Genomic DNA, 14,856 nt, shown 5'->3' with positions numbered 1-14,856 from the left:
AATAGTAGACACAATGTAGATATCTCACTATTTTACTGCAGATGTCTTTGATACAAATGTAATGCATGTGCATTTTTGTATTAAAATCCAACTTATGCCTACTTTGGTCATTTAACCCTGTAAATAGCGCAGGTACACAAGTCAAAGTTAGAAATAGAAAACGTATCCACAATGTAATTGCATTGCTATAATGAATACGTGCTTATTATCAATTATAACCATGTTATATTCAATGAGGAATATTGTAAACAATATTAAGTTTGTACTGCAGTTAGAGCTGTTAATTAAATACAATATCACAGCCCAGTTAAGTCTGCAATCTACAGAGAGTTATTTAGATGTTGCTTTGAAGTTAATGTTTCCAATTGAGGATTAGTTCAGAGGCGCGCTGATTGTATTCTGCATTATTTAAGATAGCACATGTATTTCCTTCATGAAAAGAAATGTTTCCTGCCAGTAATGTATGCTTAAATCATCGGGGGACTTTCTAAACTGTGATGAATTCTGTGTTCACCTCTTGGAGACACATACACCCATTCTGCAGCCTTAACACATTATAATCTACACCTTGCTTGCTGTAAAAATAAATAGATCAAATAAATTAATTAATTAATTTAGCAAATAAGCAAATAAATGGGCAAATAACCATATAGGCTGTAAAGAATAGACTTCTAATTAAGAATGTGTCATTTTTAATTTTGTCTTTTGTGCATAAGCTCTGTTATTTCCCTCCCGTATTTATCTTGGTGAACGTATGCCACCCATTTCTCTTTAAAATACAAACCCCCAAAAATTAAAACCAGAACTACCGCAAATCCCAACATCCTCTGGTAGGATTTTCCATTCAAGATAGAAAATAATGTTTTTGAAACAAAAGTTCATATGTGTTTTTCAAATAGAATGCTATCTGCAATGACGTAGAGTTGTTTTCACCATGTGCCCCTTTCAAGAGAGTGCACCACCAATGTCTTTCATTCATCTCTTGGTGATGCTTTTTAATGTAGATGTTCCTTTTCCAGTAGATCAGGGAGAGATGAAGATGATGCTGGCTTTTTAAACCTGGGTGTTTTGCCACAGCCTGTAAGCACTCAGTTAATGCCACCATCTTTTATACACTTTGCATTATTATAGCAGTGTTCTATAGCATAAATATTGTTGCTTTGTATAAATGTGGTGGTATAAACCTCTGTTATTAAAGGACAGGGTAAGATGCCATTCTAACTGCATCATTCGAAAACGTCTGCTGCCTCTTGACCCAAGGGTCCGGGGGCTCCTGTTCAACTTGTTGCTGATAAAGTGAATTGATAGGTGGGAGGGACTCATTGTCACTCAGCTGTCTTGGTCCATACTGTGGCTAGCATTGATAAAGCTAGTAGAAAATGTAGGGCCTGAAGGCATTATATCGGACCATTATCATTTTTTGCGAGCTACAGGCTACATATTAGTGAGCTCAATGTGTTAACCTAGATATAACTTCACAAACTTCTAACTTGCTAATTCACTCATAAGGACTACCTGTATATAAAATGAAAATCAAGGGGGGCCATCTTACTTTTCTACTAGGCCTTGGAAAAATACTTTGTTACACCATTATGTGCCCTCTATTTTATAACCGGATAAATGCCATAGGATTATGCAGTAGACCAGGCATTGTTGAAATTTGACTATGGAAATGTAACATTTAGGCAATAACACCCAATCTAGAATGGTTTTATAACTCATTATTGTAATTATTGTAATACTTTTTCTTCCAATTAAACATTTACTTTGGGGGGAGCTGACCGCTGGTTATGGTAGGAGTTAATCGACTGGAGTTACTTATATGTAGTTGCCCACATGCCACTGAAGTCAGTAAAGTTAATGTTGTTTGTCCCAATTGTGAAAACCAAATACCTCTAGAATATGAAATTACCGAATAGCAAATGCTACTGAAAAACCCCCAGAAACCATTCAACATACTTATAAAATTAAAGCAGGAACAAACTAGTTTTGGACATTATTTTAAACTTATTTTAAGCCAGACATACTTCAAACAATGTTTGCACCTTTATATACAAATAATTCTAAATAAAAAAAAACTCACAACTTGGCAAAAAAAAAAGTGAAATTGATATGCACACAGCAAAAACATTCTATTACTCTGCAGACAAGAATGATGTACTATTTGTGGGTTTAAAAACTCAATTCCAGCACACAATAATATACAATAAAAACATCTGGATAATGAAATAACGCCCCTTGGCTGTACTTTGCAATAATGAGTTTTTATATTGCACTGTACTGACACATTTTATATATGGCAATGCCCTGACATTCGGACAGAAAATGAAAAATGACTAGCAAAATATATCATTCAGAAAGTGTGTAATATTGATTTCATCTTTGACCAATTTAGAATTTCTTGGTAAAGGCAAAGTCATAATTTACTATTTGAAGTGTGGGAAATTGGTCTTGTATACAGATTATTACATGTATCCAGTATAGCCAGTCAGGACGTTAAACAAATGACAAGAAAGATGATTTATCACTAATATTCAATATTTCAGTGTTTGTTTATTAAATGACTAGTTCCAATTTGTTCATCTGTTACATGTTGATACTACAAATAATTTATTGTTGAAAGGTGATTCCTGACTCGTAATTCCGTACATGCAGGAGTAGCTGTGGGATTCACAGCTGTTGCTCAACTACAACTACCATGTTCATATGAGAAGAATAGGCAATGAGTCATCAGAGTTGCATTCCAACAAAGCCTGCGGGCGGAGCAGTTAATTGCTAATTCATCTATAGAAAATGCTGCAAAATAATTGATTGCGCTTGTTACTTGTAATCCATTTATATATTTTTTTATTTTTGAGAAACCAAAAATTAAAGGCGCATTTCAGACACAGCGTTATAAGTAGGTTAGGTGACTGTTAGTTATGCTGGGTGGGTTTTAATTATATTTTACAATCGCTTCTTTGCTCCATAAGTCAAAACTGTCTTCTTCTTCCAACCTGCAGTGTTTCTCTACAGTTGCCAGTCATGTCCAGGTTGTGGGAGTTGTAATTCAGCTACACAACAAAAAGCTGAAAAGTAAACTACAATTCTTCAAAACCTTTGCTGGGTCAACAAAGCAACAAAGTTGTAAGCTAACCATTGCTACAGAAACTAATTGTCTTATGAATTTTCCTACTTTTGACTTTCTTTGACCAATGGGGGAGTGTGAGTCAGCTTCATTTCCTGTGTCAGAGAAAGTACTCACCCTTCTCCTTGGCACAGGAAATGGAGAGGACTTATGCTCCTCCTTGGGTCAAAGAACGTAAACTGTAGAAATAAACTACCTAAAACAAGTAGTCCCTGTTTTATCTTATGTTTTAAAGAAAACTAGATAAGAAATAAAGAAATGAAGAACAGATTCTGAGAGAGGAAACAACAGGTAAGGTTGGCGTAACCGTGCCGCTTTAAGTGATTCAAGTACACCCATACCCATATCCTGCCTAATGTGTACATACAAACCCACATACTGCTTAATAAGTGCATCCATACACACATACTGCCTTATACATGCATCCATACACACACACATCCATAAACACACACACTGCCTAATACATGTATCCATACACACACACTGACAGACAAGCACACACACTGTAGACACTCACTGACAGACACACACACTCACTATCAGACACATACTCAATCACTGACAGACAAAAACACTCACAGACACGCCGCCCCTGCTTCCGGTTAGCGAATGCAATAATTCTGTGAATTATTAACATCATTTTAAAAATGGTACTGAGTATTGAACTACTTGAAAAACAGTCTATTGCAGGCAAGGGTAGATTTATAAGCACAGCATCATCTTTCTCACAAGCAAGGGGTTTATTTATGAACTAGCAAGGACAGACAAAGAGTACGCCCAAACTACAAGTCATTTTGATCAAAATATATTTAAAGTGATATAACATTGAGTTATGGGAATACATCGGTTCTCTAGGTATCTACCCTCAATTCTCCGATGGAAGCTGCACAGATCAATGTGCTAAACTCCCATTAAATCTGACTACATGGTAGCATCACCTATATATCGCTATAATCACTTCTTAATCTGTCTGGTCCAGACCATTGCATTTGCCTGACACAGATTCATTACTTGGAGTTCTAAATCCCAAGATACACTGAAGGTTGAATTCCTCAAAAAAAAAAAAAAAAAAAAAAAGAAAAAGAAAGAAAGAAAGAAAGAAAGAAAGAAAGAAAGAAAAAGATACAATGCATGATTTGACATTGCAGTTAACAATCAGAGAAACTAACATAAAAGTATATGTTTACAACCTTGTTCAAGATAAAAGCACACTGTATGAACTACTGATACAGTATATCAGCCATTACATTAAAGTGTTAAAGAAGAGAGGTGTTTTAATAGCCAACTCCCCTAAACCTGTTGGCAAAATAAGCAAAAAAAAATTCTTAAAGCTATTTTTGTTTGCAATGGTTGTTCAAATAATCTTTTAAGTCAAATCAGTAGACATTTCAGCAAATAAGAGAAGTCAATTTCAATTCCATTCTTTCTTGGTTTGTGTACAGTGAAATCCATTCAATGTCAAACCTTTACTGCTTGCATTCGTTTATGGCATGCCACAACAAGCCAACAGCTGACCAGATCAAAGCAAGGATGTCTGCCTCATTCTTTATCTTCATTTTTAAGACTCGTATACAAGCTCATTTACTTAATGATTTCACAAGGGCTACGATTCTAGAACTTAAAAGGTGTGTATCTTAGTGCCAAACTCAACAAATAGACATCAATCTTCAACAATGATGGCATCTGTCAACACTGAGAGCAATGGAATTCCCAAACACCATGCAGATATTGTCTACACTATACGCACTCTTCATACCCAATAAATATAATATTACAGCCAGTACTTCCTAATCAGCACAGAACACACTTGCATAAAGTAGAATTTCATTGTCTAAACTAGTAGGAGATGATGTAGTTATTACTTTACTGTGGAATACACTGGTGATTTATAAATACAATAATATATATTATAATAATTATTATTCTAATATCAAGTGCTAAGGTATAGATGTATTTAATATTTATCTTTAATATTTTATTACCATGTAACTCAAAGACAGATGTGAAATGGGTTGTGTGTTGTATATGTATGAATGTGTATACATGGCTTTGTGTGTGACGTTACAGTATTAACAAAAATCTATCTAATGGGTAAACGTCCATTTGCCTCCAGAACATGAATACATTCAGAAACTAAATAAAGTGGCATATTTCCCAACATTTCCCTCCAGTAAATCGGGATAGGTGGGCGGGGCTACGAGGGGTGTTCTCACTGACAGACAGCCTGTTCGGCCCCCAGCTACCAAGACCATGCAGGGAGCACTGCTAAAGCTCTCCCTGCATGGTCATAGTGCCCACTACACAGCATTAATGAGTCTATTGGTGCGTTCGTGCTGTGCTACGCGGGGACAGTTCCAATGTGTCCTAAAATGTGGGACACTAGGGAGCTAAAGAGGGGCAGCAGGACAGCACCCTGAAAAGGGGACTGTCCTGCCAAAAGCAGGACTGTTGGTAGGCATGAAGTGGTCTGGATGGAGTGGTTCTTTGGTTTTAACCCTGCAATGTAAAGACTGTCAATTAGAAGATACGGCAATGCTTACATTGCAAGGTTACATACTACTTTAGTGGCTGTCTACCTTGCATAGTGAAAACCATGACAAAGCAAATCCGTTCTCATTGAGATTCTACAAAAGAGTGCAGCGCTGCAGCTCATGTGCTTTTAGTCTCAAATGCTACTCTATAAGGAGCACTGAACTGGACTTTTAAGTGTCGGAGTAATGTCATAGGAGGCAGATCAAGCGGCTCCAGCGACTTGATCTTAGCGCTCAAAAGAAAGGTAAGTAAAACCTTTCTTCCATTTTGTATTCATATTTAGGGGTGCCTTAAACTAGATAAAGCGGAGAACACTATTGCAGAATACAGGTTTGTATTCCTAAAACTATAGTGTTCCTTTAGGTAAGCTGTGGCATTTAATTGTTTTTCATTTGGTTATTGTGGACATTATATGTACTTAACACTTGTCCGCCACTGTTTTATTACCAACACAACTCTGCATCATTGATTCAAGATTCATGGGATTTATAATATGAAAAACAATAAGGATTTGTTGTTTATTTTGGTGGTGTAGCTACTTATTGTTTCAACCCAACCTCAGGGCCTTTTCAAAAACCTTTATCAAGGGATTTATATGATGTTCTAACCCATTCATATGAATAATTATGGAAAAACACAGTTTGTCGAACCAGGTCATGTTTTTCCCTGTTCAGTTGCCCATTTTTTGGTGGTCAAATGCTCATGGTAGCCACAACTTCCAGTTGTTAAATGAAAGAAAGGGAGTTCAGCATATACTCCTACTGCTATAACCAATCCACATCACATTTGTTGTCAATTCTAGGGCTGATACCAGAAGTCAGCTGTTTCTGTGATGCTGGAAAAATCACACCTCTGCTACATTCACTTAGATCATGTGTTTTCTACATTCTGTCCAACACAATTTATTGAGTTTAAGCCACATGATTTTATGTCAACTTACATAAACAAACAGGTGTATCTAATAATGAAGCCACTTAGTATATCTGTACAAATCAGTGCAGAAGGTACTAACACACAACATTAAGGCTTTATGGTCAATTCAGAAGATCAAGAAAGCTTGTGAAAGACACAAGCAAAAATAACAAAAAACAAAAATCGCTAATAGCCGTGCAATTACAGAAAGTTCCTACACATATATGAGATGTTATCAATCTTATGGGTTATGAGAAGTGTAATTTAGGCCAAAGCGACAGTTTCATTAAATAATCTCACAGCCCCCTTCTCTCTATATGTCTGTCTCTTTCTCCCCCCACCCCCATATGTCTTTTGGTCATTTTTATTGGTCACCAAAGTCCAGAAGTTGACATAGCAGTTGACAGTGTATTTTAAAGTGAATGCTCCACTGACACACCTAATCTTATTCCTGCATGGATATTCTACCAGTGAACGTTGCAATCCTGATTCCTTACTTATCAAGTCTGAAGATGCACCTGAAAGATTAAACTATTTTTTTTTTGGTTTCTGAGTATTTGTCTGCCTTTTATTTCAACATGGTATTGATCACCTTTTCTAGCGTTAATGGACTACACTCTGACCAAATAACAGGCATTGTATTAAATGATGCACACACTCAACATACAATAAATGTCCTGTTAAAAAAACAGTCACAGAGTATCGTTTTGATGACATGATCAGAAACACACTATGAAGATGGCTCAAGATGGGTTTAATTCTAAGACTTATTCACTAATATGGGAACTGCGGAAAACTGCAAAGTTTAGGCCTAAATAGCCATTATATTGCACTTATTTCTCCACTAAAAAAAATAATAATAATGAAATATATATTTAACTTTATAATAAATATTTATTTATAAATAGAGGGAATATATATTGATATAATAAATATTTATTTATAAATAGAGGAAATATATATTGAAATAATAAATATGTATTTATAAATAGAGGGAATATATGTTGGTAAAATAATTATTTATTAATAAACAGAGGGAATATATATTGATATAATAAATATTTATTAATAAATAGAGGGCATATATGTTGATATAATAAATATTTATTTATAAATAGAGGGATTATATGTTGATATAATAAATATTTATTTATAAATAGAGGGATTATATGTTGATATAATAAATATTTTTTGATAAATAAAGGGAATATATGTTGATAAAATACATATTTATTAATAAATAAAGGGAATATATTTTAAGCAAAAGATATTTGCTAGGGTAGGGTACCTTTTATGCACATGTTTAAAATTAGAAGAGTTCTGGGCTGCTAATGATGCTGCCGGAAGTAGATACACCTCCAGCAACAAAGACGATCGTTGTATGTATAGTGTTTCATACTGAAGTGGTTCCCAACAGAGACTCCAAGCACCAATCGTTGAAATGGTCACAGTGTTTGGTGTAACCCTCTAACGTAGCGTAGTGGATAAGTATTAAGGTATTGTAGTGTAGGGGTTAATGTCTAGTGTTTGTGTAGTGTTGGGGTTAAGGTGTAGTGTAGAGGTTAATTTGCAGTGTAGAATAGTGTGTTAGGGTACTGTAGGGGTTAATGTGTCATGTCGCGTGTAAAGGTTAAAGAAAGGTCTACATTCTAAGGACAGCATTGGAACAAATATGCACCACTGCTGCCTGAGATTAGTCATAGTTACCATTCTGCATGACTGCTATTTCAGCTTTCATTAAAATATCAGAAGGTGCTGCTTGGCTGCGTAACTCCCACTAATCTTGGGCAGCTTGGGACATGTATGTCGCCATTTGCCTGAAATTAAGTTCCCAGGTGACACATAGGGGATTTGTACACTGTTAGCTGTTAATTACAGAAAATAATTGCACTAATGACATCACCGTCCATACAGTATGAGATTCTAGAACATAATCTGCCTGCTTATATATATATATATATATATATATATATATGTTCCTCTAATAATTGATAACACCTTCCCTATGTTATGCTGAAATAATCAATTGAATTTGCTTCTTTCTCTATTACCTACTGTGAAACACTATGAAAATCTGAACTGACAACTCACCTTGCTCTCATTTATTATATTTTGGAAATTTGATAGAAAAACACATAATTTAACTAAATTGCTGACATTATGCATTCAGGATGAAAATAAACCTTTCTGTGCCAACAATGATAGGTGACCTTGCTCCAAAACCTTAATGTTTTTCCCTGTCTAAATGAGGGAAGTTTAGTTTTTTTACCCTAAACAAGGAACAAGGCTTATATGTAAAGTTTGCTAAAAATAAAATCAGATTTTTATTTCCCTCACATTCTAAATTAAGCAACTTTACTTTTTTTCACCTAGCTCGACTGCAAATTAATTATGCACCCTAGCTATGATCCATAAAAACTCTTCTTCACTGAAGTATAAAATGGAAAAATCTCTGCTGAAATAAAAAACATCTATAGATAAATGAGCTACTCTAAAGAACAGATCAGTGTTTTGCAAATCATCACCAGCAAATGGCCTGTTTTACAGAAACAAAAAAAACTACCCTGAACATGCTGGTCACTTGAAAGCTATGTCACATAGTCAACACTTGTGTGCTGTAAACCCCAACACAGCTGTATTGTCTATGACCACAAGAAAGACTGATATTTCCTTTGGGTGCTTTAGGCTAAAAATGCTCAAGGAAGGCTAGTCAATAGTGACCAGATGTCCAACTGAAATGACACATGTGAACTAAAACTCATTTGAGACCTATTAAGAAGCTAAATGTCCATAAGGCAAGCTACAGTTCTCTAAGGTTCCTCAGAGAATGGCTTCTATTCTTGATCGCCCAACTGGCCCTCAAAAGAAAGTAAAATGTAAAAAAGTCAGATAAGATTGGTTCAAGACTACTGTGTGATTGGTCATTCCACTGTGATAAAAAGGGTAAAAACCCACTTTTAAAGAAGACAGGTCATTTTTGGATACAACCATTGATCTTTTTATGTGTGCACTTGGGGTTTAACAGATTTTTTTAGTCCTTACATTACTTCAAAGCAAGTATGCAAAGAAAGGAGGGTATGTTTTTAATTAGTGGTGGTGGTGGTGGGGGGGGGGGGGGGGGGGCACACACACCATATGACCTCCAATATTTTATTTTCAGATGATTACACTTGTACACATTACTTGGGGATACATTGAATCCAATATTTGTATATAGCAGTGTATTTTTTTTTGTTTTTGCAAAATACTGTCAACATGCTATCATATTGTATACTTCTTCCAAATGGGACTCAAATAATCACTCAAACTGGAATCCTCACCTTAAGGAACCAACTCCGCTTGAGTCAGTTCCATAGTACATGTCTGAAGATATCAATATAGCACAATATAGCATAGAAATTGATGTGAATACACTGCTTTTTTCACTTAGATTCCATTATGTAGTGAAGCCACTTCCTATGAAAATATAATATGTACTTTTTTTGTTTACTGGAAAATGTGTCTTACAACAGGACGGCATGTAAAAAGCTCTATGATTTGTGGCTGTTTGATTCACATTAACATTACATGCATTCAAGTATTTTTTCTGATTTTATTGGCTACATAAAAAAGTTGTGGTAAGAAGAAAACCAACCTGGACAACAAAGGCCAAAATAACTTTATATGGCAAAATCTCAAACTCAGTTTAGTTGGGGATTTTCTTTCAACTCAACTAATTTGACTGACATTTAGCAAATCCATTGTGAACACATTACTGTTCAATGAGGCTATTCAATTGAAAGGAAGTTGTGGTGAGTTAATGAACTCATTCTTATCTGGCCCTCTTTTCAGATATATCTGAAGTGGACATTACAACACAGCCAGATAGTTAAAAATCTCATATTAAGACAAGTTAGATATTGTTTTTCCAATGTATCTATTTTGATGTTTAACTAATTAAACCCAGGATCTTTTTTGATGTCCCATTAGTACAAAACAGCTAAATTGCGGTTGCATTATTTTACAACCAAGCTAGTGGAGGTGTGGTTCTGAGATATTTTAGGTGATTTACTTTTAACAATTTAGGTAACTAAAATTAATTAATAACAAGAACAATGTATCCAATGGACACAAACTGATTTCTCAACACATGTGTTGTAGTTTAAACACACATTCATTTCAGTGTTACTGCTGTATAACTCTGTTTTACACTTAGACACACAAACAATATGGCGCTCCTAGAAAAGAGGGACATTAGTATAGAAAAGAGGGGCAGAGGGTTTGGGGCCCAAAACATTTAACACCTAAAGATTCAACAATGAATCTCCACAAATGCTTTCACTGTTATCATATCGATCTACCACTTGTCCTCCTTCAGTTAAAGGGACAGTCTCTAATTCTCTCATACCATTAAACTCCTCTGAAGTGCTTACATGGATGAATATAACAGAGAAGGAAAGTATAAGCATTTTTACAGCACTTATGTACTCAAGGCAAAGTCATCATCTCTTGATGCCCCAGGCCAACTCATGCACACTCGGGTATCCACAGAGACATGCTCTACAAGTGCATGCACACTAAGGGATTTCCTCTACAGTACCATATGTGGCATTGTCTGGGTTCATTGATCTGGCTATAACAGGACATCAAGGCATAAAATACCATATTTATTTATTTTTTTAATGGTTCAGATTTTTTTCTTTAAAATAATAGCTCTTAGTTAGCTATCATGTTACACACAAATCTGAGTTGTGTCATTTCTCCTGTATCGTCATAAAATTAGCAAAACTAATGAAATCTCCTGTTATGCAATATACAACACCATCCATTGCAAGCAATGAATAATACATGATTAATGATTATACATATATACATAATCATGTATGTATAGACTAAAACAGGGTACAACCAATGCTGTTGCTTGGCTCAGAATAATGTCCCATGATAGTCACAATCTAATTATTTAAATAATCCACAGAAATATGGAAATAACCCTATCACACAACTCTGATATCTCTGCCAAGTCATCACATAGAAGCTTATATTCTGAAGTAATTTATCAAAGTATTAATTCTGTGCGAATGCCAACTGCTAAAAATTTAACAAAAATGGCCCTTAAATTTGTAATTTACAGACATGATAAAAAGTGAGAAATATGTTTTCAAATAAAACTGACTGATACCAACTGCATAGTTTTTTTTATTACTTTTTATTTTTTAGATTTTTAAAACGCAACAATTTATCTCTTTTCAAAAAAAATGATGGCGGAAATATGTAAATTCAGGTGACTTAGCCATTGACTTAAAACCTCTAAAAACCTCAATACAGGTTTGAAAAAAAAAGAAGTCTGAGATCTCCGCTGACAAGCATGTGCCTGTTTCATATTTCCAAATATCCTATAAAAAATACCCCCTACACAGATTCAAGCATCAAGAAATCCCTTTTATGGATAGATAACTGAAAAAAAGCAATCTCACGGGTTAATATAAGCATTATTACCAATGTTTTGAAAGGGTCTGATCCTAAATGAAAAACAGGCATAGATCTTGTTTCAGATTACAAAGAAAATCATAGAAAATGTCATATTTTATAATATACGTCATTTTGTGAGAAGATAATTGGAGTTTGCTTTCTTTTAAGATATGCTTATGACATGCGTGTGCCAAATATTACCTGACAGACATCCAAAACTATTAGATGTACAAATGGTACCTATAGATTTATCCTATAAACAAAAGAAAATAGAACACTTGTGCAATTTTAAGATCTCTGTTGATTGACCTAAAGGTCACTTGATAATTATATGGATCCCACAGGTTAATAGGTCAACATTGATATTATTAGGAATAAAATACTCTCTAGAATAAGCCAGGGCTGCCTTAACAATTATATGCTTCAGGCTAAGGATGTCTGAAAAAGGCTATCATCACAATCTCCTGTCTTTTTATGACTTCAACATGCCTATCTGACCAGAGAGGTGGCAATTGTCACTCCACAAAAACAACAAGTGTCATAAACTGTCATGCAACCCTTAATGCTACCAAACATTCTATATAAAAGAAGAGAACAAAACTTCTGTACATTTACTAATAACCAAGCAATTAATTTTTAAATCCCCACAATAGATAACAGTGCATCTATTAAATTAAAGAATATTTTTTTTTTACATCTACATAAAAATCCCATAAATCATAAACTGGTCATGTTATTCTTTAAGTACTTTCTGTTGCTTTAAAATATTAACATTATAACCAAGTCATCTCTATATACCAAATGCTAATTTGAGTAGTTGATGTTAAATAGAGCTTAATATTTAATAATGATGAATATATTATAGTGACAATAATACATCTCATTAGTGATATAGCCAAAGATCAGTCACAGCACTACAGCTACTCCAACATTTATTCCTTTACCATCCCGTAGCTACAAAAACACACTTAGATCAAAGGAAACAAAAAAGAAAGACACTGTTTTCGGAAACATGTTTTTGAACATCGTGATTATGAGCCAGTGAGTTTCCTGGATCTTAGTACTGCAACACAGATCACCAGAGACAGGTTCAATGGAGGGTAATGTATATTTCATGATGCATAGACCTTATTGCAGTGTAGCTTGCAAGGCAGACAAGAAACCCATTCACGGTAATTGCTATTGCCATTCAGCAGGAGAAGGGTTAAAATGTTCCATAAATACGTTTCCCCCCTTATCTGTTACACACAACAGTTTATGGAATAATGCTTTAAAGAAAATCAGTCTGCTCAATTTTAAAACCTTACGTCTATGGAAATCTGCAACAGCTGACCTGAATAAGACACTTTCGCAAATACACGCGTTAATGTTTTTATTTGTTTTTTTTTTTAGTACTTAATTATTAAAAAAAAAAAAAAAGTGAATATAAAATACAGCAAAAAAGATTAGTTTAAAAATATAGGTTACAAATGCTCATGTTTGATAGAAATCTGTGAGATGCCACAGATGCCTTGTACAATTTGATTTTATCTTTGCACTACACATAAAAAATAAATAAAATAAAATCCTGATAACCTGTGCATAGATCAATATGTCTCTTATTGAACTGACTGGAAAGGTAACTTATCAGGAATGCATGCTTAGCGAGCAAGAGTTCAACTCCACTCACAGGACCTTGTGAGCTGGGATCTTACATATGGTATATCCTGGTTTTGACTTTGAACCACAAATGATGTATTTAGAACTCTCCTAAAATCACAAGATGTTTTGTGTTTCTGCCTATAGAACGTTTGCAAGCTGCTACAAAGTTCCCATCTGTCATCTGCACAGGTGGATATTTCCCTTTACCACGGAAGCTATTACTACAGATGGAAAAACGGCACATTTAAACATATTGGATTGATTGGGATGTGGTTAGTGGCACACACACACACGATATAAATTAATAAGAGTGAGAATGATGGAGAAAGTAAGTGGTTGAGCCTGGACTCGAACCTCCGGACGCGCAGATCACAGAGTAATTAAAGGGACCCTATGGTCACCTTGGGTATAGAGTACCTGGAAGTGCTTGAAGAAGGCAGAGATACGAGTGATGTGCAGGCTCAGGCACCTGGACGTGCATCTAGCTCTGTAAATACTGAGCATGGAGAAGGATTCGTCTTGTTTCCGAGAAGCAGCAGCAGCAATAGCAGCTGCTGATGAGTTGCTTGTGTGAAAGCTGACCCAAAGCAAGATAATCCACAGGGAAAGGGACATAGACCAGCCTTGATCCTTCAGCCACATCTTCTCCAGCAGATCAGTCACAGAATAGGATGGCTGCGCTCCCCCTGTGCTTAGACTAAGGCTGAGTGGGAAGCGGATTTGAGCTACAGTGCTGCAGAAACTAAAAAAGAAAGTTCAATCATTCAACTCTATTTGGTTTTAGCAGCAACACATCTCTCCTCCTCCTCTTGCTGCTCACCACTCCTACCCCAGGCAGCTGCACCTCCCGAGGGTGGACTCGGCCTGACAGCACTGAGCCCCATTGGCTGAGGGGGAAGGCCAGTGACTGACAGCAGCCTGGTGTGTAAAATGAAGGAGAATGGAATTGCAATAGACAGGAACAATATGACATGGGACATAAAGGCAGTGAAAAGGATGCGAAGTTTATTCAGTGTAAAATAATGTAGGTGGGTGATGGGAAACAACATGGGCAGGTTGTAAACAGGATTACATTGCTGCAGAGCAAACATGTGTGGGAGATAATTGGACTTTCCTGGAAGGAAATAGACTGAGCTCACATTATTTAAATAAATAAAGGGAGGCAATGAGCACATGCATGTTATCTGGCA

The 14,856-nt window shown here is 35.5% G+C and overlaps 1 protein-coding gene across 1 annotated transcript in view; it reads right to left on the bottom strand.

Annotated features, from left to right (window-relative positions):
* Positions 1-14,476, bottom strand: part of ANOS1 (anosmin 1) — a 143,694-nt gene extending 129,218 nt beyond the window's left edge. The window contains exon 1 of the mRNA XM_063450159.1: positions 14,084-14,476. Coding sequence (XP_063306229.1) covers positions 14,084-14,308 — 225 coding nt within the window. The 5' untranslated portion in view covers positions 14,309-14,476. The remainder of the gene's footprint in view (positions 1-14,083) is intronic.
* Positions 14,477-14,856: the final 380 nt, after the last annotated feature.

Source organism: Pelobates fuscus, chromosome 1, assembly GCF_036172605.1.
Source record: "Pelobates fuscus isolate aPelFus1 chromosome 1, aPelFus1.pri, whole genome shotgun sequence".
Lineage (NCBI taxonomy): Eukaryota > Metazoa > Chordata > Amphibia > Anura > Pelobatidae > Pelobates > Pelobates fuscus.
This window is presented reverse-complemented; position numbering and strand designations above follow the sequence as displayed.